Source organism: Antechinus flavipes, chromosome 3, assembly GCF_016432865.1.
Source record: "Antechinus flavipes isolate AdamAnt ecotype Samford, QLD, Australia chromosome 3, AdamAnt_v2, whole genome shotgun sequence".
NCBI classification, from domain to species: domain Eukaryota; kingdom Metazoa; phylum Chordata; class Mammalia; order Dasyuromorphia; family Dasyuridae; genus Antechinus; species Antechinus flavipes.
In genome coordinates, this window is record NC_067400.1 from 604,895,190 (window position 1) to 604,915,946 (window position 20,757).

Genomic DNA, 20,757 nt, shown 5'->3' on the forward strand with positions numbered 1-20,757 from the left:
GGTGTTTGTTCTTTCAGGTTATATATAAAGAAACGGAGAAGTCTCAAAATTTAGAAATGGAGAATCTTCCATTCCCACCAACCAAAGCAGCAGCCAGTTCTCTTTTCAACACAGAGAGTAAATGTAAGAAGCAAAGGGAGAAATGTTTTTTTTTAACATTCTTTTTTTTCCTAATTAACTAGAATCAATTTTTTTCTTCTCATCTCTTCCTCCCAAAACACCATCCCAATCTCCCCCCCCCCCCGAAAAAAAAAAAAAAAAAAAAAAAAACCAAAAGCTTTGTAAGTAATGTGTTTAGTCAAATGAATTCCCTTATTGGCTGTATTTAAAATGTCTGAGTCTGTACCATGAGTTTGTCATAATTAGGGAGCCTCTTTTGTTTTCTGGCCTCTGGAATCATAGTTTGTAATTGCATAGATTCTTAAATATTTCATAGTTGAACACTTAGAATGTTGTTCTATAAATCATCCTCTTAGTTCTGTTCCTTTTATCCTCTATCACTTCTGTATCTTGTATCTCTGAAACTCCCTTATTTTTTGTGGCACAAATATCAATATTCATAGGATATAATTTGTTAAGTTTTTCCTCCATTTGAGAAGCATCTTTTTTAGTTTCCAGTTTTTTATCACTAGAAGATTCACTATAAATACTGTGGTGCATATGGGTCCATTCTTTTTTTGATTTCTTTGGGATCTAGACCCAGTAGTGGTACCTCTGACAAGACATTCAGTTTAGAAAATTTGAAGGCCACATTCCAAATGGCTTTCCTATCAAAAGTGCATTTGTGTCATTTTTTTTTTCCGGCATCCCCTCCATTTGTTATTGTCTGTGTGAACTTTGCCAATGAGGCAGAAAAATTTGTAATTTGAATTTCTAAGTTAGTGATTTTGGAACACTTTTTCATATGGCTCATAATTTGGCTGTCTTCCTTTGAACTTGCTGTTCATATCTCTTGACTCCTAGCCAATTAGTAAATGGCTCTTTTAATTTGAATCATTTCTATTTTTTGAAAATGAAACCTTTATCAGATAAATTTGCTGCAGTTTTTTCCACAATTAATTTGCCTCCTTCTAATCATTGCTTAATTCAACCTATACTTTTAAATTCATTTATTAATGAAAATCCACCTTTTCTCTCTCTCTTATTTCCCCATTATAAAAAAATAATTGTAACCAGTATTCATAATCAAGTAAAATAAAGTCCTCCATGTCCAAACATGTATATGTATGTGTGCACACTCACCCACATATTTGCACCGCACCCTGATTCCATCACCTTTGTGTCAGGAGGGGGTAATATGGTTGATTCTCTGAAATGGATTGGTCCATTGCATTTACCTGTATGCTGCTGCCCTTTTATGAAAAGTAGGTGATCACAGGTGTGCTCAGAACAGTTGTTCTAATTTTGATGCAATTTACTCCACCCTCTTTGCTTTCCTTAACCCAGAGACTATTTTGGTTAAGACTAATGATTCCCTTAATCTACCTTTTCCCCATGCCTGAATCTCCCCTTTAGTTTCCTTGCGTAAAATTTGTGTATGTGTACATTTCTCTCCTTTGACCAGCTCAGATGAAAGTAAAGTTGGGGTGTCAGCTCTTTCCCTAATCCCTTCCCCTTTGCATAGTCTTCTACTTACATATTCAAATTACTTCATTCTATAAATCTCTGGTTAAAAGTCTATTAAAGGTCTACATCTCCCCCTCTAGAACTGTAGTTTGCTGAGTAAGTTCTTCTTGGTTATAAGCCTGTTATCTTTAGCTTTTTGGTTATCATATTCCTAATTCTACTCCTTCATGGTGGTGACTGCTAGATCTTTTTTATGATCCTGATTATGGCTCTTCATTACTTTTGGCTGCTTGCATTTTTTTTTTTTCCCCTTTAACCTGGAAGCTGTGGATTTTGGCTGGAAATTTAATGCCTTTTTTCTTTCTTTCTTTTTTTTTTTTTTGGAGTTTTCTTTCAAGAGGTAGCCAGTATTTTCTTATTTTCTTTGTATTTTTACATTGTCCTAAAAGATGGGGAACAACTTTTTCTCCTTTAATATGCCTTACTCATGCTCACTTGAGACCAGTTGTCTTCAATTATTTGTGCTTCATATGCTTTGAACACAAGGGCAAAATAATGGATTGGAGACCCACACTGTTATTGATATTTTACCTCAGGCCTTCTACAGTGATATTCTGAAATGGAGAAAACAGAAATTTTTCTCAGATCAGCCAAAAGCAGTTTCTGTCCTGCTAAATGAAGAATCTCGATACATAAAAAAGATGCAAAACAATGGGAGGTGAAGGAAGGAGGGTGGGTTAGTGAGATCCAGGTTTCTTGCTCGTCTGTAGGGCAAGTCATTTCATTTCCCTGAGCTCTATCTTCTGTTGAATGATACTGATTAAATTAGATAATTCTGAAGGTTTTTGGTTTTTTTTTTTAAGCTTGAAGATTGTGACTTGGAGATGAAATGGGGACTAATAGGGGAATTAGCTGCAAAAAGTAAAGACATTTAAATGGATGAGGCAAGAAAAGTAGGAATGGAAAAAAAAACAAAAACCCTAAGATATTTGAGCTACAGATGACTGTATTCTACTATTCCATTTGGTTGCAATATTTCATTCAAGTGTGTAACCAGCTTTTCCTTGTAGATTATCAGATCAATTACTATAGTTAGCAAGGCGATTATTTGCCTATTAATTAGAAACTGCTGACTCATACTAAAGGTCCCTAGAACCTGAGGTTTGGGGAGAAACAAAACAGGCACTTGTGTAAAGATGTTATCCAGGCTATGTATGTTAAGTGTAGTGGTTCATAGCAAATGTCCTAATCCCTAAAATTTGTCTATCTTTAAATACCTTTTTATACGGCTTTCTGACGGGGTCAAGAGACATTTTTAAAGAGATAATCAGAGTACTTAGAACAAAAAGAGACACTATTTAGATGTTTGCATAATTCAATTAAATTTCCACTTAATTTTTTTTCCTTTTGTTCTTTCTAGATGAAGTGGTCTCGTCTCCAGTTTCTTTACAGACATTGAAACCTGTCACTGATCGACCAAATCCTAAAATTGGTATAGGAATCTTGGCATTTAGTCCAGACAACTGCTTCCTGGCAACGAAAAATGGTCAGTACCCTGTGAACCATATTATGTTTCACCAAATATGAATCTTCTCAGAAGAAAACCAAGGAGAATGTTTTCTTCGGAGAGTTTTCCCAGTTCTTTTCTTCTGCAGGAAAAGAGTAGCTTTTACTATCCACCAAAACAAAGGATTAATTTTGTAACAACTTTAAAAATGCATTCATAGGGCTGTCCAATTGGGGATAAACATGAAGAAGAGGAATTAATCCAGTAAACACAGTAGTAAGAGTCATAAACCAATTTTAGTGTTGCTTATTTTCTTGTAGCAAAATAAAACCCTTGTGGTTGATATTTCACAACTAAGAAAAAAATAATCTAGTGGCTACATAACAATCAGCTCTTAGCCTTCCAGTTCTACAGGGACCTTTAAAAAGTTGGACTAAGCAAAAATGATATTTAACGAATAAATAGGGTCTTATTGTGAGTATGTGTGTATAAAGTATGCTCTTTCCACTAGATAACATTCCCAATGCTGTTTGGATCTGGGACATACAAAAGTTGAAATTATTTGTGGTATTAGAACATCTGGCAGCTGTCCGTTCCTTTCAGTGGAATCCCCAGCAAGCCCGGCTAGCTGTGTGTACTGGGAGAAGTCAGGTGTACCTGTGGTCCCCAGCAGGCTGTGTGTCAGTGCAGGTACCAGCAGAAGGTGAGTGGAGGTGCAAACAGTTATCTTGTGTCACAAACTCATGATGCTTCTGGTAATCAATAGATCTGGTGTAATGCTGATTTGTTGCTGTGAATCTTTTGGAATACTTTGTTTTTACTTTCATCAGGTGACTTTCAAATACTTTCTCTGTGTTGGCACCGAAGTGGGGAGTCCATGGCCCTCCTAAGCAAAGATCAGCTCTGTTTATGTTACTTGGAAAGTGAAGGAATAAAATAATTACAGCCCCAAATCTTAAGGACTTCCTTGATATCTACATTTGAGTGAATAAATGCTGCTATGTCAGAAATCCAATACACAATTTTATAATGAGAAAAAAATCACATGACAAAGGTGGGAATCAAATCTTTGGTTAATGCCTTGATTTTAAATATTTTTTATAGTAAAGTATCTTTGTACATGTCAGATAGAAAAACTAACTTTTTTATTATAATAAAGGCTTGAAAAGTTCACAAAGCAATATGATGTACCTTTTTTCCATTATGATAGACTTGGGGCATATTACCCTGTTTCTGGGATACCAGTGACTATGAAGAAAACAGAATGATTGATAGGATTACATACCAACTCCTAGAACCTCTTCCCCCTCACCTTCTTTTTGTAACCATCAATTGTTCTTTTAATTTGTTACTGCCTTGTGAGATGCTGCCAATTTAAGCCTGTTTCAGAAAAGTTTGCAAAAACTACACCTTAGTGTAGACATTCCCTGAGACATCAGGGAAAGCCTGTCAACCCACATTTTATCTCATTTTGTTAGGGAATAGGAGAAGTTAGTTGCTAACGAAGCTGTACCTAAAAAACCCATGGCAAACTATTGAGTAACTTTGGTGTTATGTATGTCACCCAATGACTTATGTTCTAAAGTGCTAAGTATCTTCCTCTGCCAGAGCTGGTATGTTTTCCTTCTCTGTAAAGGAAAGTATTAGGTGGTTATGGTCTTTTTTTTTTTTTTTTTAACGTATATAGATATTCTATTAAATTATATCCTTTAAAATTATAATCAGATAAGTCATCTGTTGAAAGTGACCAAAGTCAGAAAAGGAACAACACTGGTAAAGTTGGAGTTGGCTTTACTACAAGATTACAAACAGAAGCTAGACACGCAGGTGTTTTCTCAAATGGTCTATTTTGGACATGCACCATATTGCATTCCAGACACACACATGCCAGATATCTGACAAGCTAACAATTAAATCGGAAATTTAAAAACGAAGTTTCAAACACACAAACATCCATACACCAACCAAGAAGTTAGTTAGACAGTAAGGAAAGTCTATAAACAATTAAGTTGTATTTTGTGGCAAACAAGATTCTTAGTCTTCTAAGTAGTCTAGCAATAATTGGATTTGTATAATGTATTTGTAAAAGGCTATCATCCTTAACTATATTATTCACACCAGGACACAAAAACTTGGTTAATAAGTGCAATGTTTTGAGCTACATACATACATGGATAACCATATTAGACATTAGTTGCTTAGTGCTAGTCTAACAGGAGGCCTTGAAAAAGTGCAGTACTCGAAGAGCAAAGCGAATCAATTCCCTTTTAAATACTCATATGGCAATAAAAAACATAGCATATATATTAATAAAATCATGTGCAAAGAATTATCAAGGTGAATGTCTTAATAAAACCAGTTAAATCGTCTTAAAGTGTTCTCTTCCCCCCTCCCCCCCATAAACCTCTTTGGGCCTATATGTGGTAGCATAAATATTAACACAATTTAGATTCATTCTAGAAAAAGTTTGACTTCACCAAACTCATATTTACAAAACAAGTACTAACATCCACAACAGTAGCTAACAAAGGCAAAGACTAAGTCCAGCTAAGATGGGCCAGTCTGTTGGCTACTTTTGCATTTGGCTTCTTAAAAAAGGAAAAAAGAAAAAAAAGCTTTTTTTCTTAAAAAAATATTAAAATTGCCCCTAAGTGTAAACATTTTGGCTACAGGCACTAGTCAAAAGGTACCTCTCCTTGTATATGATTAACATCCACATTACATTCTAAGTGGAATCATTCCGACTTTTTAAGGAACATGCTAGAGTGGCTGCATTGGGAAATGTCAAAAAAAGCAAAATCCACACACTCAAGAAAAAGCACTAGAAGTAATTAGAAAATAAAATACTAGCTAATACAAGTGACAACTGGATTCAATTTGCCCTTTGTGTATAGCTTGTATTGTTGCCAAGTATCCAATGTTTGAAGTCTGTAATTCATTTTGCTATTGAGAACCCTAGAGGTGAGTAACTATTACACATTCTTTTACCTATAAGCCTACCCTGCGTCCTCCATCTACCTTTGAGGAGGTGATTTCCTTTACAGTCACAACACCCAAATGACAACTTCTATAGCAAGTGGATTATAAAATGTAGTTTAGAAGCCGATTTTGCCTCTTGACATAGAGTATCCTAGCTTGGCCTCATTGTTGATGAAGGACATGAGCCCCACGTAGGTCTCGATGAGAAGAGGACGCTCCAAGACCAGCACGCCATTGGCTCGACCTGGTAAAGGGAATTCCTTTTGGGCCTTCTTGACGGCTTGGATTAATAAAGCCTTGAAGCTCTCCAACTTTAAAGAAAAGAAGAAAGCAAGTTAATGTCCAAGCAAAATGAAAGACGCAGCCCACCTCCCCAGCATTGGGAACGAGTTAGAGACAAAATTGATGAGGGAAAGGTCCAAGGGATGCAATCCCAGACAGAGCCGAGTCCTTGGAGAATCACCCTTGCCCAAGCCTCTCCCTCGGGGGGCCCTCTGGCTTTGCTGCTGATTGCTCCACACTGCCCATCCAGGAGGGCTGCCACTGCTCAAGGGCACTTGCTGACCCCAGTTGTATGGATTATACAGTACTCGCTAGCATCAGCCTAGAAGCAAGTTATTTTCATTTCTAAAGGCCCTTTTTCAAGAGGTTAGACAAGGAGTGATACTTCACGGTTGGCTGGTTCCTCATACCTGGCAAAGAGATGCAATCTTCTCATCAGCATCTGCCATTGGATGCTCTACAAAAGTGGCATAAGGCAGATTTGTGGACCAGGGATTCCATCTGTTTAAGAAGGAGGGGCGGCTTTGCTTATCCCACTGAATTCGAATCCCAAAACCTTCTCGCCTGTAATTGGAAGAGAGACCAGTCACATACGACCCAGCAGGACTCAAATGCGCTCTTCAGACCATCCCGGTTAATCACAAGGATATGACAAGAAAAAGAAAGTCCCATATTTAAAATGAACTCCCTCTTCCCCCTTTTTATAATCTAGAATTCAATCTTGTTTCTAATTATGATTAGTGTGTCCTTTACTGACTATTGCTTTAAGCATTTTAAATTCTGCTCAATTAAAATGTCTTAGGTTAAGGTTAAAATCTTGACACTTGGCTCACTTTCTTGGGTCAATAGAGTATACAGTGTTGACTCAAGTTTTGGTGGACATTTTCATAACTTTAATTTCTTTTTATGGTTGTCCTATGGTTATTTAGTTACAAGTATTTGCTGTTCTTAGCCTTCCAGGAGTTTTCTGGTCAGATCTTTATTTAACCCTATGAAACATATTAATGTTTCAGTAGCTACAACTTCCACAAATTTCTTAATGTAAAAAATACCCCTAAGACCATTAGACCAAGGTATTCAACTTCCTAACACTAAACATTTTATCACAAAAATCTCTTTTGTAAAGGTATTAAAGCAAGAAATGTCTCTTCTCAAATGTAACTGCCCCAAGAACTGTGATGATCAATGCAATACCCTTTTCTAAAACCATGAAAAGAAACATTGCAGTTGTTAAATATTGGACTGGCTATACATGTCCTTCTAGTGAATTAAGATCAATTTATAGAGCACTGAACTATAATTCATTTCATAATCACTTTTTGGTAGTCTAAAAGTAACTTGTTTCTATTCCAAATTATCTTTCAAGTTACTTAAGCTAGAGACCCCTAAAATCAAAAGTACTTTCTAATTTCAGACCAATGGACTTCTTTTAATAGAGTAAAATTCTCTAAAAGTTACTAGTAACTCATTGTTGCATATTATTTCATCTTGCTTACTGAGGTCAGATTACTTAATTAGCTTCCTTCCCCAAACAATATCTTATGTTCTCATGCACTCATAAAACAAACAATACCGTATATGCTAAGAGCCATCTGCATTCTGGGGAGTCACATTTCCTTATTTAACTTTGAATAGAATTATCTCTAAAGCAGAGATTCCACCTTTTTCAATAGGACCCTCTGGCAGGGAGGGTGAAACTTATGGAATTCCTTGGCCCCCAAATCACAATTTTACATGCTTAAAATAAAATACCAGGATCACAAAGGAAACCAATTGTATTGAAATGTAGTTATCAAAATACTAAGAAAACCGAACCAAAAAAACCACTAAGTACATAAAAGCCTAGAATATGAAACTGTTCTAATGTGCCTTCCTGCTTTAAATTCTAATTTTGTGCTACTGAATGCCATGAATTGAACTTACTTATTCAGTGATTTAGGAGGAAATTCAAACTCTCCATAAGAAATGGTATCAATTGCATTTAATGATATTTTAACCACCTGCTGGCACTGTAGATTAATGAAGTCATATTTACAGATCAGCAGAGATTGATCTGTGATGAGAACCAGCCGCTCCTTTTCATTGTTCCAATGGTCAACCCTGGTGAGGCAGAGAGAAATGAATCATGTTTTTTGTAACTTCCCCAAAAGTTTGTAAAAGCACCCCTCAATTAAATGAATTGGCACTAAGCTGTTCAACAAAGCCACAGAGACACTTTCAGCTGGGTATGGGAGCAGAGAGCGGCCTCCCTTCCCATCTAAGCGAGTACTAGGTAGTGGCTCACACTCAGGTCAGTGTCTTCAACACAAGCTCCCGTCTTCTCTTAGGAAATGCTACATACACTGGCCTTGACACCTTCACAGCTGCTAAGCTGGCACGTTCAGGCCCTCACAGTAACTGGAAAAAAGGAAAGCCCTGAACTTCCTCCAGGGCACCTGCTGAGCCCAAGCTTTCACCCCAGCATGGGACACTTGCTGGCCACGAGAAGGTCCCCAAGCCCCAGGAAGATCTGTCCCCTCCTAATGACACACTTACTCTGTCAACAGCCACACGCCCTGTACCTCTCCATCCTCCGTGGGCAGGACGACCAAACGGATCTCCTCGACTGCCTGTTCGATCGTCCCAGGCTTGAACAAAACACAGGAAAGCTGGATTAGGCTGTGCTCGCAACTGTGTGTGTGTAAAAGTGTGTGTGGGAGGAGTTATGTGTGGGAGATGTGTGTGGTGCACAAACTGTTCAGGAGTCCCATATTCTCCATTAGGAGGCTTCATGTACTATCATCTCTAACTCTATCCCCCTCCTTCTCACAAGGTAATAGAAGGTTCTTGAACCTTCTCCCCCCCACCCCCCGCCCCGCCTCCCCAGCCCTAAAGTGCAGTCCAAGTTCAGTGAAAAATATGGCACAGTAGCCCAGAAGGGACCAAAATATGCACGTCACTCAAGAATTAGGGCCCTGTACCAACCGATATGGTTGCAGAGACCTGTCTGGCCAGTGCTGTGACTTTGTCTACTCAAATCCAAATTGGGTTTAGATAGAACAAGTGTTTTTGCACTGGACTGGCTCATGTGATTTCAGACATACAACTTCAGAAGCCAATGCAAGCAACTCTTGCCACCACTGCAGATGATTTCTCTGGTGTCTAAGGGCCTGAACACCTTGCCAGGCTGCCCTCAATGGGCCCAGATCTGCCAAGCTGAAGAGAAGGGACACCCAGATTGTGTCACTGGGAGTGAAGAGGCCCCGCCAGGAGGCGGGTGACCTGCATTCAAATTCTACCCTTGACCAAGGCTCCCTGTAAACGGTCCCAGTGTTCTACTGCCTGCTGGGATGGGGAAGGTTCTGATCAGAACGCCAATGCCCAGGAGCTGTCATCTACCAGAGGGAGCCACAGGCTCTGGAGGCCAGGGAGGGACTTCCCCCCCAGAGCCAGGACTCCAACCCAAGCCTGTATTTGCCATGGCCCCTTGCCAGATGGATCCCCTGGGACCAGAGACAGAAATCTGGGGGCCAAGAAAGCAAACAGCTTGAGAGGGAACACTTAGACTAGCTTAAGCATTTCCCTGCAAAGCTCTTTACAGTTATTTCCATACACTACTTCATTTGATCACTGATAAGTTAGGCAATCAGCAAGCATTCAGTAAATGTTTACTATGTGCCAGACACTAGACACATGAAAAGAGGCCAAAAAAAAAAAAAAAATCTCCCTCAAACAGCTCACATTGTCCCCAGAGCTTTGCAAAGTGCCAGGAACACAGTGGGCACTTAATAAACGCTTCTAGACTTGGGATGCAAACTATCAGAAGCAAAGGCAGCAGGAGGGAGGGACAAAGGCCGCTGGCAGAAGGCAGGAACAAAGCAAAGGACTGAGGGCATGAATTAAAATCCTCCCTCTTAGGTGAGTCACCTAACCCTCTTTAACCCTGTAAAAATTAAGTAAATAACAGGGAATAACAGTACCTACCTTATAGTGAGGATCAAATGAGATATTTGTAAATGGCTTTGCTAACCTACCAAGGTGCTGGCTATTGTTCTCGGGCCGTGGACCCCTCGGGGAGTCTTGGGGAGGAACTCTCTCAGACCCTGGGTTGCAGTTAAAGGCATAAAAACGAACGCGGAGACGCGGAACAAAGAAAACCGACCAGAGGGAAATACACTAAAGGAGGAAAGAAGCCAAAAGGGCTTGACCCAGGGGCCAGAGTCAAGTTCATGACCCCAAGTTCATGCCCTCAAGACTCAGGGGTCAAGTTCAAGACTCCAAGTTCACGACCCCCGATTCAGAAGTTACATTCCCAACCCAGAGCCAGACCCCCCCAGCGAGCGGCCCGTTCTCTGGGGCGCTACTTCGGTTCCTCGCACCCCTCCCGCGCACCCACCCGGAACACGAAGTACTCCTTGACGCGAGCGCGGCGCGTGGGGTCGTGCACACTGAGGGGCCACAGCGTTTGGCGCATCGGGGTCCGGCCCCCAACCCCTATGCTGCCAGTCCCGAGACCCGCTCCCGGCGCCGCTACGCCCACGCCCCCATGGGTCGGGATCAGCGTAGTGGGGCTCGTGCCCGCGGAGTCCACCGAATCCCGCAGCTGCAGCATGGCTTCCTTCAACGCCCTAACCGCCGCCGGGAACGCCCGAGCGTCAACCGCCGGACCCGACCCGGGGCAGGCCGAGAGGAGCTCCGGCCCGCCCCGTCGTTTTTCGTGATTGGTTTTGCCCCGCCCCCCCGTTCCCACTATTGGCTTTCTAACTGCCTCTCGAGATAAAGCTCCGCCCGCCCGGTCGGCCTCCAACCTGACTTTGCTTCACTGGCACCTGTGATTGGTTCACCTAGGCCCATCCCCTCTATTGGCTCGGGCTCCTCGCTCTCTCGTGATTGGGTCTACTGGCCTCTTCGCTCATCATGATTGGCCGTCTCCGCGTCGACCATTCTCCTCGGCGCCCGCCTCGCGCTATGATTGGCTCAGCCCGCCGTGGTCACAATCGCTTCCAATCCCTTTGCGGCGGAAATGGCCTCAGGGTTTCAGGACATTTCCTGTTTACGGTCCTAGAGGCTTCGGGTAGAGAAGGAACCTTGAGTACCCCATGTTCGACCCTTATTCCCTGGGAGCAAGGGAAGGAGGCTAGGTAAAGGGAAGAGAGACAACGGGAACGCCGGTTCTTCTCCCTTCTCCGCCCAAACCTCTCAGGGGATCCCTGCGGTCATCGGAGTAAAGGCCGACTTACCCCGGCCTTCTAGGCCTCCGCGACCCAGCCTGGGATCAGAAGCATCCCCCGCTGCGTCCCGGAGAGGGGCGATCCCGGCGCGTGCGACCCCTCCCTAGTACTCACCATGCCCCTCTTTAGAAAGAGCTGGACTTGAATGAGAAGCCAACCAGCACTTATTAGGCACCAACTGTGTGTAAGGTGTGATAGTTTTGCATTCCAATTTTTATAAAATGTGATTGTCGCTTTAAGGGCGCGTTCCAAACATTTTCTCATTGGATCCTTGCCACCTTGTAAGGGGGATGCCGTTATTATCACCTCCGTTTTACAGGGGAGGAAACTGAGGCCAACAAGTGGAATGGCTACACAAGGTCACGTAGCTTGTGTCAAAGGTGGAATTTAATAATCGTAGCTTTTAAATAATGCTTTAAGATTTCCTTCTCACCATAAGGAGATAGAGGCTATTATTGTTCCGTTTTACAGATGAGGAAACTGAGGCGCAGAGCAGGTTCAATGACTTGCCCAGGGGTCAATATCAAGTCGTTATCCTAAAGCCAGGGCTTGGCCGAGTTCCCTCAAGGAAGCTTTCAAATGGAGACAAGTACATAGACATTCCCCCATCTTACCTATCTATCCAGCCATTCATCCAGCCATTCATCCAGCCATCTACTCAGCCATCTGTCCATCTTGCCATTCATCCATTCATCTATCCCTCCACCTCTGTCCATCCATTGACTTCCATCCATCCATCTGTCTTACCCATTCATTCATCCATTCATCCATCAACCCATTTATACATCCATCCATTCTATCTTTCTAGCTAGCTAGTCATCCACCTATTTATCCATTTTATCTCTAACTACCTGTCTTATGTATCCAGCCACCTGCACATCTATTGATCTATGTCTGTTTATCCATCCCCCCATCTATTTACCCACTTATCTCTATCTATATACCTGTTCATCTCTCTTTCTAAAATCTATTATCTATTTACTACATATATGTATATTTACATACACATTCCATATTTACTACATACATGTATATTTCCACACATACACCCCATATTCTCTACATTTATATATGTACACACACACACTGATACATGGATACCATATTTATTAGTTTGGCATTTAAATGTCTCATACTCTTAGAGCTGGAGAAACTTCTCTAAGAGAGATTCTAGAATTCAAACCTGGAAAAGATTGTAGATTGAATGATTCTCTCTCATTAATTCTTTTTTTTTTTTTCCCCTGGGTGCAAATGAGAGCATATATTTTTAAAATTTTTTTAAATTACAGCTTTTTATTTCAAAACATAGCATGGATAATTTTTCAAAATTGATCTTTGCAAAACCTTGTGTTCCAAATTTTTCCTCCATTTCCCCCATCCCTTCTTCTAGATGTAATTCAATATATGTTAAACATGTTAAAATATAATTAAATCCAATATATATATACGTTTGTACAATTATCATGCTGCACAAGAAAAATCAGATCAACAAGGAAAAAAATGAGAAAGAAAACAATGCAAGCAAACAACAAAAAGTGAAAGTGCTATTTTGTGCTCCACACTCAGTTCTCACAGTCCTTTCTTTTCATTATGAGATCATTGGAACTGGCCTCAATCATCTCTTTGAAAAGAACCGCATCCATCAGAATTGATCATCGTATAATCTTGTTGTCACAGTGTACAATGATCTGGTTCTGCTCATTTCACTTAGCTTCAGTTCATGTCAGTCTCTTCAGGCCTCTTTGAAATCATCCTGCTGATCATTTCTTATAGAACAATAATATTCCATCACATTCATATACCATAACTCAATCAGCCATTCTCCAACTGATGTCTGCCATTAATTCTGAAATCCATATGTCTAGTCTGAGTTTTCTTTTGAATTCTATTCATTACTAACTCCATCCTGTATAACACCTCAGACTCATTCTTTTCAAAATGGAACTTGGTATATTTTTCTCCAAAATATATTCTTCTAAGTTTTCTCATTTCTTTGATATTTCCACCATTCTTTCAACCCATCAGGTAATGTATTAAGTGGCAGGCACCACACTAAGCACTGGGGATACAAAGAAAGGTGAAAAAAGTCCTTGCCCTAAGGAGCTAATGATTATACTAGGGGAGACAAATCAAAAAATTGTATGTAAAATATACATTTTGAATAGAAGGTAATCTTAGAATGCACTGGCCCTCCTTGTATCTTCTCTCTCCCTAAAAACCTCTGTATCAGTAAGTCTCCTCCACCCTACCTCTCATCATTGCCAAGTTGATATTCCTAAAACACAGTTGTGACCATGTATTAGTGCCTCTACGTGACCCCTACACTGACCCAAAATGTCAGTGACTATTAGCTCTGTTAGAAGTACAACATCCTCAGCTTCTCCGTTAGAGCTCTTCATAATCTAGCTCCCAACTGAATTTATTGCACATTCCTTTCCTTTGTGCTCTCTTTATTCCAGACAAATGGGCTCACTGCCTCTTCTCCATGTGTGGCGCCTTCCATCTCCTGCCTCCCTCCCTTTGCACCAGTGGTCCCCCATGTCTGGCAGGTTCTCTCTCCTCACCTGAATCACTTCATGGAATCCCAAACTTCCCGCAAAGCCTAGTTGAGGAGCCGCCTCCTACACAAAGCCTGTCTTGAGCTCTCTTCCCTTAGTCATTTTCTTTCCACGTTTATTGCATACACTTCACCCCTCCCCACTCTGAGCTGTCTCTGAGTGCTGTCTTCAGCACATAATACAGAGCCTGGCACTTCATAAAGTTTGTTGAATTGAATTGAGGTCAGGGATTGCGTTTTATTACCAAGTAAGAGGACACCTCTCTACAGGAGAAACAGCTTTGCTTTCTTTGGTTTAGAAGAATTTACTGTCACCAAGAGAGCTGTTAGAATTCAGGTAGCATCTTTTGAAGGGCCTCACCATAGGAATCTTAGGATATCAGAGGTAGAAGTGACCTCAGAGATCAATGGATCCAAGGTCGCTTCTTCTCTAAAGGAGGAAGCTGAGACCTGAGAGGGAAGGGGGCCTGTATAAGTCATGGCTTCAGGAGCCAGGCCCTGGTCCTCAAATTCAGATTCTCATATTCCTTGCAGAGCACCTCACCCATCCCCCGAGGGCAGGAATCCAGTCCTCAGCGTCTCTGGCATGAGGTCTGTCGTTCAGCTTAGACTCGAACCCTTTAAATCATGGGGAGACGGCTCACAAAGCCAAGACCACTCAGCTGTTGTCTTTGGCTCGATCTGAACCAGCTTTTCCTAATTCCAGGCCCAGCTCTATCACTGTGGCACCAGCTGCCATAATAAAAATTGTTAAATAAAGAATAAATTCTGTTTATGAACTTTTTTACTGTTCTTCTTCAGGCTTCTTGGAACACATGTCATGTGAACATGTTGTCAGGTTCATTAAACTATGACTTCCATATTGTCTGGTTTGTGGTTGCTATTACCCTCTTTTTTTGGGGGGGGTGTCTGGATTTTTGATTAAATTGGCAGAAGGCACTTAATTCTAACAACAGAGACTGGTATGTACTATGAAATTCATTGTTGTGGGGCATTGAGAGGTTAAGTGACCTGTCCAAAATCACACAGCCAGTATATATCAGAGACAGGATTTGAATCCAGTTTTTCCTGACCTCAACACCTGTTATCTGCAGTTCTGCCCTTCAGGGACTTTTCTTATGATATACAAAAGTACATGTAGACGTCTTGCAATTTTTGTAACTACAAGGATCCTTGTACTGGAAGTTTATTCTCCCCTTTTCCCCACCATTGGCATTCATTTACAGCATTCCAAGGGAAAATCTGTAAGCTTACTCTTTTTCTTCCCTATCCTACGAGGTTTAGAGGCAGCACTTCTTGGGAATACTCGACTTTACTTTCCAGGCAGCTCCATGCAATGGGCTGAGAATTACCTTGGAGTCAGGAAGAAGACTTCTTTCCACCTTCTGACAGATAGATTTGGGGGTCCTGGCAAGTTAAGTCCCTTAAGGTTTCAGTGCTGTGGAACACTTTTCCCATCCCCCTATTCATGAAGGTCTTTATTTTTTCTCAATATTTTATTTTTATAAGACAATCTGATATAGGTTAAGTATATACAATCCTTTTAAACATATTTCTGTATTTGTCATGCTATACAAGAAAAATCAAACCCAAAGGGAAAAAAAAAACCACAAGAAAGAAAAAAAACAAACCCTCAAAATGTGAAAATACTATATTTCGATCCACATTCTGAATGTTGTCTCTTTAAATGTGGATGGCATTTTCCATCCCAAGTCTATTGGAATTGCCTTGAATCACTGCTTTGTTGAGAAGAGCCAAGTCTATGTCTGTGGAATGCTTTAAGGTCAGCTTGCACAGGAAGTTTCATCCCATCCTGAAAGAGAAAGTTTCCTGCTCATACAAGTGAAGTCACAAGTTTAGGACTTGGCCCCTGTATAACAAGATAATTTTGTGTGCTTCTTGCTTTGTTTTTTGCATTAATTCCTCTGATCAGCTGAGAAGGTCTCCTCTGTCTCTCCAGTTATAACTTCATGGCTAAGTGTCTGCCTGGATCTAGGCCTTTGGTGCCATATATAACGTCTTTTACTTACATTCTCCTTATTAGCAGATCTTGGATGTGTGGTTGGGTGAGGGAAGGGGAACAGAAGGGAAGGAAAGGAAACATCATCATTCTATATCTCCCATCCCTTTTTACCAATAATACTGTCCCTAACTCCTGAAACTTGGAATCCTAATCTGGATTCCAAACTAAAACATAACCCCTTGCCTCCCGGCTAATCAACACTCTGGAACCTGGAAAAGTGACGGAACTTTCCTAATACCCAGCAGGGATGGGACTTTCCCAGTATAAAAGAAATTAGGGAAATGGTTTAAAGTGCTGCCCACTTACCTACCCCAATCTGTAGGCAGACTTGGAAACTGGTAACATCCCTGTCTCTAGCCCACCCTTAGGGCTCTATCAGCAATACAGAACATCCTTGAATAAAGCTTATTTTGACATGGATCTCATGTGTAGGTGTTCTCTTCTCCCCAACTCCTTCTAGAGGGAGGATATCCTGCCGATTTATCATATTTGGAGAAATCTTTTTGTCCAAATGTAGGAGCTGAAACATGTGAGAGAAACTAATCAAATATCCTCATTCAGATCACTGTCGTGAGTGGGAAAACATTGGAATATCCTAAGTGAATATATGTGATTTATTAAGAAAGGGCACATCACACGCTTGGGTAGTTCTGGCTCTTATTATCTTTAGATAAGAATCAACATGATGTCATGTGAATCCCCTTGAGGGAACCTTACCTGGTTATCAGGCCTGTGGCAGAGTTTCATCTCATCCAGCAGCAGCAACAGAGGTAGGGAATCACATAGGAGCTGCAGTTTCAGAGACTTTTCTCCTCTTCCCTTCTTCTGAGGGGCTAGGAAAATCACAAGTAATGGTGTTTCTCCTAGAAAAAATGAAGTGAGAATGAGTCCACTTCTCACATTTGTCCTTTTTAAAAAATAAAACATAACAAAACTAAGACCCTTCTTAAAAGAAAAACATTAGCTTTCCATCTAGCTACACACATATTTATACATACACACATACATGTATATGTACATATCTGCATGAGTGTGTGAATATATGTGGGGGGTATGTGAGTATGCATTTATACATATATATGAATGGACTTCCCTCCTATTTGGTGAGCTATTAGGAGTCAACTGGCAAACACCTGTTAAAAGTCCTAGTCATAAAAATTATAGAATAGTAGAGGTGGAAGGGGCCTTAGGGATCATTTTAGTCTAATCTCCTTATATATAGGTGAGAAAACTGAAGCTCAAAGAGGAGGAATGATTTTGAGTAGTCGTTAAAAATAAATTAGTGGCCATTTTAGAAAGAGTCCCATGCCCTCTCCAGCTCAGCTCATTTCAATAAACATTAAATGCCTGTTAGGTGCAAGTCCATACCTTAGATGCTTTGGTTATAGGACAAAGACAATCAGGGAGCTGAGGATGGGGGATATGAGACTCTATAGAAGCTGCTTGAAAGTACCATTGGACACAGAAATTAAGGGCAGTGTTGAGAGGATACCAAGGGAAGGAGCTACCATCTTTCCAATTTTACATTTTATCTCCTTTTGCACACTCTGTGATGCTCTTATCCCAATCTCCTTTCCTTACTGATCCTCAGACATGATGTTTCATCTTGACTGTCCCCCATGTCCCTCAGTTTGCCTCAAGACTCAACTCCAGCCCCACTTATGTAGGGGCCAGCCTTTCTCAATCCCTTTAGCTTCTGGTACCTCCCCCTTAGTATTACTTTCCATCTACTCCGTGTGTCTCTTAATCATCCTTATTTATGCCAAATCCCACCTTTTTCAAGAAGTCTTTCCTGGTTTCTCCAGTGCCCTTGTCTCCCATCACTGATGTTATTCTCCACTGACTGTGTAAAAACCTTGTACGCACACGATATTTTTATAACCGGAATACCAGACTCCACTAGTTAATCCTCACTAGGTCCCCATTAGCCAGTCTTCTCATTCTAATTACATGTTCTTAGACATTAGAATGTAAGATTCTTGAGGACAGAGAATTTTTTGCCTTCTAATCCTCAGTGCTTAGCACAATGTTTTGCTAGTTAGTATTTACGATTTATTGACAAATTGGCTGATACATTTGCCTTATTAAAAGGCAAGTTTCTTGAGGGAAGACTGTTTTTTTCCTATGTACATCCAGAACTTTGCACAATGCAAGGCACAAGTAATGCAGATTATATCTAAAATCCCACCTTCCGTAAGGAGCTTTTTCCAATCTCCCTCAACAATAGCACCTTATTTCCATTTTGATTAGCTACAATTTATTCTGTCTATATCTTGTTTGTACCGAATTGTTTATACATTTTCTCCACTGGATCGTGAATTCTTCCTGAGCAGGTAATGTGTGTTTGCCTTTCATTGTATCCTCAGCAGCTTAGTACATAGTACTAAGGCACATAGTAGGTGCTTAATCAGTGCTTGTTAACTTAATTGGTTGAGGAGGAAGACAAAACTATAAGCTAGAGGGATCCTAGAAGACTAAAAAAGTAAATAAACACCTGAACTGATCTTTGAAAAAAGGCAGGCATGGGGTGTGGCTTATACAAATACTAGTAGGTGAGAAGTGGTGTGTTGGGTTAGAGTGTTACATAGTGCATGGGAGGGGGAGTAGTGTGAAAGTAGGGTGGGAAGGCAGGTTGGAGCTAGACTATCAACATTCTTAAGTGCTAGACTTGGAGTCTTGTTTCATCAAGATGCAATAATGAGCTCCAGAAAAATTTTGATCAGAAAAGAGACAGGATCAGATGTCTGTTTTAGGAAGATTATCTTGGTGATTTGTGCCATGGCAGCTGGATTAGAAAGGGGAAGAATTAGAAATAGAGAAACCAATTAGAAAAAAAATTTTAAATGGCATAAGCAATAAAAAGAAATGTAAAGAAAGAAATTTTTTTAAAAAAATTAAAAAAAACAAAAAATACGAACAACAAAAGGAAGCTATTTTACTAATTTGGATGAGGAGAGATAAGACCCTTGATTAAGGGGTATGATTAAAGGGAAGAGTTTCAATTCAGTAAGAAATAGAATGAACAATACTGATTGAATGTTAGGGATGGTAACAATAGCTAAGATTTATGTAGCACTTACTATATGTTAGGCGCTGTGCTAAGTATTTTATAAATATGATCTCATTTGATTCTCATTACAACTCTGGGAGGCAGGTGCTATTATTATCCCCATTTTACAGATGAAGAAGTTGAGGCTGGGTCACTCACTCAGTGAGTATCTGAGGTTGCATTTGAGCTCAGGTCTTCCTGACTTCAGAACCTGTGCCTCAGGTGTGTGATGGAGGGAGAGAGGAATTGGATGACTTTGAAGATCATAGTTTATGGATGTCTGGTCCATGTAGTCAGAATGTGTCTCCATGTGGAGGATGCTAGGATGCTGCTTCTGACAATCAATCATGAGAATGTAGATGAGAAGTGCCTTGGAGGAATGTGTAGACATTTTACCCAGTTGGGAGTTTTTGTTTTTTTTTTTCTATTGTTGGTATGAAGGTCAATTTGGACTAAATGGTCCTACTTTCTTTTTTCTGTGAACAAAAGATGTGTCTGTGATTTTATTATGCTGTCATTTTGGTTCCAACCAGCAGGCGGCAGGATCACCACCTATCCTTAACCAACCAAGTCTGATGTCTTTATTCAGCATTAAAATTGGGCTCTGCTGCCTCCTTCACCCAGGCTGCCCAGTGAAATGATTATTTTTCTTATCTTCCTGTGGAAGAATATTGAAATTCCCAGCTGGAAAGTTTGGATGCTTATCTCCACTTCCAGGCATCCTGATTCAGTCTTTGGAGAATTAATGTGTCTATAACTTTGATATCTGTCACTTCAAGCTGCTGGCATTTGGGAAGCCAGGCCATAAACTAGCCTTGGCAGACTTGTATTAAATAAGGACGAGAAGTGAAAAATGGAATAGAAGCCAGCCAAACCAACTCTAGTGCTTGGCTCCTCCTGATCACCAAGCACAATGTTGTCACTCAATAAATATAAAATCCTGCAACCTCTCACTCTGTTGTGTGAAACTGCTGGATTGGTTGTCTTATCTGAATTGGATCGCCCTACTTGTCAAAGTCATTTCCCATCTGACGGAGAATATTTTCTTCCCCCAAGTCCCAGTGGATAGAGTTGACTTTTCAAAGGCAATTCAGCTTTGGAGGCTGTTCTATTTGGAGAAAGGGTGTTCCAGAATTTTTCTCTTTCTCGTATCTTATAGACCCAGAGAGTCATAGATCATTAGAACTGGGAGAGATCTTGGAGGTCATTACATCTGTCTTCCTTGGTTTACAGAAGAGGAAACTGAGGCTCAAAGAGAAGTGATTTGCCAAAATAATTAACCACAGAGCCCAGAGTAGACTTAATGTCTCCTGACTTCTAATCTGAGTCTCTGAGTCAATTTGTGCAGAGCTTTCTGGCACCAGGATTACATCTGTAACTTGTTCCATGCTTCAGGATCTGTCCCTTGGCATAGCTTCATTAAGAACTGGTCATGCCAGCTCTTTTCCTTTTTTGATGGAGTTACCCGATTGGTCGTTCAAAGATATACAATAGATAGCGTTTGCCTGAATCTTAGCCAAGTCTTTTGTGCTATTCTTGTGAAAAAAGATGGAGAGATCGGAAAGAGCAGTTAGACAAATTTGT

General features: G+C 40.6%; 2 protein-coding genes across 5 annotated transcripts in view; one reads left to right on the forward strand and one right to left on the reverse strand.

The window, feature by feature from the left end:
* WRAP73 (WD repeat containing, antisense to TP73) overlaps positions 1-4,254 on the forward strand; it is a 48,253-nt gene extending 43,999 nt beyond the window's left edge. For 3 of the 4 annotated variants that reach the window (XM_051988739.1, XM_051988740.1, XM_051988741.1), the window contains exons 10-13: positions 18-123; positions 2,987-3,112; positions 3,585-3,776; positions 3,904-4,254. In XM_051988739.1, coding sequence (XP_051844699.1) covers positions 18-123; positions 2,987-3,112; positions 3,585-3,776; positions 3,904-4,013 — 534 coding nt within the window. In that variant the 3' untranslated portion in view covers positions 4,014-4,254. The remainder of the gene's footprint in view (positions 1-17; positions 124-2,986; positions 3,113-3,584; positions 3,777-3,903) is intronic. The other variant, XM_051988743.1, reaches the window with a different exon arrangement.
* A 593-nt stretch (positions 4,255-4,847) lies between these two features.
* TPRG1L (tumor protein p63 regulated 1 like) lies at positions 4,848-11,070 on the reverse strand. Its single transcript, XM_051988744.1, has 5 exons — positions 10,710-11,070; positions 8,870-8,961; positions 8,258-8,434; positions 6,745-6,898; positions 4,848-6,363 (listed from the first exon to the last, which is right to left on the reverse strand). Exons 1-5 carry the CDS (start codon positions 10,923-10,925, stop codon positions 6,169-6,171), a joined length of 834 nt encoding a protein of 277 aa, XP_051844704.1. The 5' UTR covers positions 10,926-11,070; the 3' UTR covers positions 4,848-6,168.
* Positions 11,071-20,757: the final 9,687 nt, after the last annotated feature.

Excerpts from the sequence above, each read along its gene's own strand:
- TPRG1L (XM_051988744.1), bottom strand. The coding sequence starts at position 10,925 with ATGCTGCAGCTGCGGGATTCGGTGGACTCCGCGGGCACGAGCCCCACT. Across the intron at positions 8,435-8,869 it reads GGCGTGTGGCTGTTGACAGA|GGTTGACCATTGGAACAATG; the intron begins GTAAGTGTGTCA and ends CTGCCTCACCAG. Across the intron at positions 6,364-6,744 it reads AGATTGCATCTCTTTGCCAG|TTGGAGAGCTTCAAGGCTTT; the intron begins GTATGAGGAACC and ends TTTTCTTTAAAG.